At 35.0% G+C, this 4606-nt stretch overlaps 1 protein-coding gene across 1 annotated transcript; it reads left to right on the top strand.

The window, feature by feature from the left end:
- Positions 1–685: 685 nt before the first annotated feature.
- On the top strand, positions 686–4226 carry LOC108382683 (inactive pancreatic lipase-related protein 1-like). The gene is made up of 6 exons (XM_017639055.1): positions 686–698; positions 764–866; positions 947–1338; positions 1430–1624; positions 1684–1855; positions 4109–4226. Exons 1-6 carry the CDS (start codon positions 686–688, stop codon positions 4224–4226), a joined length of 993 nt encoding a protein of 330 aa, XP_017494544.1.
- Positions 4227–4606: the final 380 nt, after the last annotated feature.

Below are 4606 nucleotides of genomic sequence, written 5' to 3'. Positions count from 1 at the left end.
AAGAACCTAAGACGTAAGCACTTGTGTAAATATTTATAACAATTATCTGTGTAAACAATAAAAGTCTATAGACTTTTTATGGAAATTTTCCTTTTAATTATATTTAAGTTAACCCTGAATTTGGGCTTGCGTGTTGATAGCAGCTTTTAATTATATATATGTTCAGTTGATATATTTGTAGTTCGAATTGTTGCTTCATTAAACTATGCGGGTATAATTTGCATAATAAAGTGTATAAAATTAATGGCCAGTTCACTGTCGCAAAACATTTGTCATTCGCTAATTAAAATATGAGGTGTGAAATTTATTGCCTGTGCGTAAACGTTATATTTATCAGTGAGTAATTGTTACTTAGGGCCGTTTTCTGATGTAACCTTTAACTTTAAAGCTTACTTTATATTTAAAGGTTGGATTAAAAGTAAAGCTATGTCTAAAGTTAAGCATTTCTATTATCGGTTTATGACGTATGTATCTTTCTTGGTTGTAAACCAATTTAAAACGGGTAATAAAATGCTCTACTTTAGGCACAATCACAAATTTTAATGTAACCTTTAAATATAAAGTGAACTTTAAAGTTACAGGATACTTGAGAAAACGGCCCTTAGTAAATGAGTTTTATTTGAGAGACAAAAGATTTAAAAAAAAAATCTTCAAAAAAAAATTATGAAAAAAATATTTTACGATTATGAACAGTAATAGTAAATTTAAAGTTTTTTTCCACAACATTCTGGTCTCAATTTGAACTTGTTTCATAAATGAAAAGCTCTGTCATCGGCCGCAAACATTGGCACTGGCTTTCCCTTCGATTGTATTTTCGCGAGTGAAGAGTGCCCGAATGAGCACATAAAATTCTGGCTGTACAAAAAGTGAGTAAACTAAATATTTTAAGTGAAAATTTTTAATTCATGTAAATAAAAAATATTGAAAAAATTTAATCATACCGCAGCGCCACCCAAGGCGAACCGCTACTCTTGCACGCACTCAATCTCAGCGCCACCGCCTTCGAGCCTCGTTGGCCTTTGAAAATTCTCATACACGGCTTTAACGGTAATCAGCATGCCTCACCCAACCAGGAATCACGCCCAATACTACTGCACACCCAGCAAGCGCATGTCATTTCGGTGGACTATAGCAGATTGACGCGCTTCCCCTGCTACTATCCTTGGGCCACGTCCAATGCGCGCGTGGTTGCACGCTGTCTAGCACAGCTTATTGACCAACTAATCGCCCGCGGCATTTACACGGCTTCAGATTTGCATTTAATCGGTTTTAGTTTAGGTGCACAAATCGCTGGTTTGTCAGCAAATTTTATCAAGCAGCGCTTGCAACGCATAACAGGTGCGCATCTGGTCCACATATTTTCTCGTTTTTCTCCTTCGTTTTTTCTTTCTCCCTCTCTCTCTCTCTCTCACTTTCTCTCTCCAAATAGGTTTGGATCCCGCTGGTCCCGGTTTTGTTACACAAAATCTTAGCGAAAAGCTGGATGCCTCCGATGCAGAATTTGTCGACGTCATCCATACGGATCCGTTTTTCTATTCAACTTTGGATCGTAGCGGTCATGTGGACTTTTATCCTAATTTAGAAAAATTCTTTCAGCCTGGCTGCAATTTGGTTAAGAATGGGCGTGAGTCTGTTGGACAATAAATTTTTTGGTATGTCTAATTGAATTTGGTACCCTTAAAGGTATTCGTAATTGCAATCATTTTCGTGCGCCTCTGTACTACGCTGAATCCATTGGCAGTGAGCGTGGCTTTTGGTCCTATAATTGTGGCGAGTGGCTGGAGTTTGTGATGCAGCAATGTCGGCGTTATGCAGATGTGCCACACACGGTGATGGGCTATTTTGTGTCGAAAAAGTGAGTACCGCAACAAGTACTGTAGTAGTAGTACTGTGGGTTCGGTTAGGTCGTTGCAAATATTCCACAATGGAACACACTCTGATCCATGACTCGTGGTTCGTAGTGATGCCACTTAGGGTCTTCCAAATAATTAAAAAAACTGTCTGTCAAGGAATGAGAACTCCTCGTTTAGGCAGTGCAGAACATTGACATAAAAGATGCGGTATTGTTTCTTGCAGAAATTTTCTTCCACTTAGAAGAGTCAGTTACTGTCGAAATTCGACCGTTTTTCTAGTTTCTTCAGACCACTGGAGAGGTCTTCTAAATTAGCACGTCGTTTAAATTATAAGTTACAAAATTACTTATCGGTAAATCTCCTGCTTTGGAACTAAAACGTGACTACAATTTTTCATATCTTGGAAGTTGTTTGGTGGACTTTGCCAGGACTTGGAATTGACACGATACATTTTATTTTGTCGATAAATTTCGATAATGTGATACATATAGATAATGCCATGTATTTCAAAAACACTAAAATCCGATAACTAAAAAAATCGATAACTCAACAAAACTCGATAACTCGACTAACTTCTGTAATTCTCGATAAATTTTGAAAAATTTATCAAATGAATTTGCGTTTCGAGGCTCGATAAATTTCGTTAACTGAAAAATTTGTCGATACCTGTATAAATTTCGATAACTCAGTTAAATTTTGATAGTTCCGTAGTTTTCGAAAGCTATCGGCAAATTTCGATACCTCGCTACGCTCTGGTAAGACGATAAAATTCGATAAGCAGTGATAACTCGATAAACTTGATATAACATTGAAATGTCTATGGCTCGATATATTTTGAAAATTTGAAAAACTTCGATTAGATAAATCGATAAAATTCAGTAAATCAATAAATATCGATAACTCGAAAACTTGAAAACTTAAAAGAACTCAATGCATTACCATAACTCGATAAATTTCGTTAACTCTAAAAATAATGATAATTTAATAAATATCGGTAAGTTGATAAATTTCATTAACTTAAGAAATTTTGAGAATTCCATAAATTTCCTATAAATTTCGACAACTCTATAAATATTGATCAATTTGAATAATTCGATACGTTGCGATAACTCAGTAAGCAAGTAAAACTCAATAAATTCCAATAATTATAAATTTCGATGATTCGATAAATTTCGGTAGCTTGATAACTTTCCATAACTACATTTTTTATGACTGAACTTAATACGATTACTATCAAAAAAAGGGAAGAAATTTCTTATCCTTTCAGTTACCTTAATCCTTATGTATTCCTCATTGTTTTTTGTCGTAATCGTTATCATTTATTTCTTCAAAATAACATTTATTTTTATAACAAAGTTTAATTTCAAATATGAAGTAAAACAAAATTCGAAAAACAACTCAAATACCGAAAACTTTAAAGGACGATTTTGGCCGCAATGTGCAACCAATTTTGAAAGCTTAAAAACTTTCCTCATATGCAGAAAAATACCTTTCCAATGGTGTTAACTTCCTCCGTTCAGGAAGAGCATTCTCGGATTTGGCTGGAGAGCGTAGAAGAGTCTTCCGTGTCCGGAAGTAGTAATACAACCACTGCTCCTTCCATAAATTACCACTGTGCCCGTCGGTGGTAGTATCCACGTCTTCCGCCGACGTTTGGGCCGATAGCTAAGCCTGCTTCTTCGACCTCCATTGAGAGTTACGTGTCCCTGACATTTGTCGTTTCTTACCTACCATCAGGTGGGAAATAAAACGCCATTAATTTGATAATCAAGCCTCCACACCACTAAACATATAAAATAGCTAAACGGTAGCTTTCGGTCGGCTAAAATATAATGTGGTCCAAATTCTCTCGCTAACTGTTCTCACTAATTCGACGAAAATTATATCGATAATTTACCGATATCCAATAATTTTAGCGATGCCAAAAACTGAATCGAAAAGTTTTTATTAACTATAATTTTTGATAACTTATCGATGTACATAATTTTGTAGTTAGCTAATTAGCTAATAGCAAAATTTATTATCGATAACTTATCGGTACATTTTATGTTACCAATAACATATAACTATAAATCTACCGATAACTTTTGTAGCTGCAAACTAATCAGTGCCTTTGACCTTATCAGTAACTCACCTTTCGATAACTTTAATTTCATCGATAACCAAAACTGTTTATAAATGTTTTTTAAATTTAATATATGTACATAAATATTTAAATTAGTATTAACTAGTGATCTGTTTTTTTGAATTTGCAGCGCTTCAGGCTCCTATTTTCTTCAAACAGAGGCGCTCGCACCATTTGCCAAGGGTCCTATTGTCGGTGTGGAACTCGATACTAGTAAAAGTTCAACAAATAAACCGAATGGAGCTTAACAATAGGCGAATAAAATGCTTTCATAATTCTATGAGAAAAATAAAAGTAAATTCTGTATTTAAATGCCTGATTGTTGTTTAAAATAAAATATGCTACGTATGTATACGCACAAAAAAAATTCATTAATATAATTTTTAAGTCAAATACTCGCCTGCAATGTGGTTATTATATTTTCAATAACATTTACACCCATCTAACATTTTCAATACAACGCTCAAGTACACACACACAAACACCTCCCCAAAATCAAGTTCGCTGCTTAAATTTTTCGTTTTTTTTCCTATGTGTTTATTTGCACTGTAATGCCGTGCGTGCGCTAAGTGGGCGCTACAAATGCGAATGCCACTCGAGACAACCCCCTGGAATGCGTGCCGAACGT

This window comes from Rhagoletis zephyria, unplaced genomic scaffold (genome assembly GCF_001687245.7).
Source record: "Rhagoletis zephyria isolate East Lansing unplaced genomic scaffold, Rhagoletis_zephyria_1.1 Rzeph_scaffold_28178, whole genome shotgun sequence".
Taxonomy (NCBI): domain Eukaryota; kingdom Metazoa; phylum Arthropoda; class Insecta; order Diptera; family Tephritidae; genus Rhagoletis; species Rhagoletis zephyria.
The sequence above is the reverse complement of the archived record's forward strand: the minus strand, read 5'-3'. Positions and strand labels throughout refer to the sequence as shown.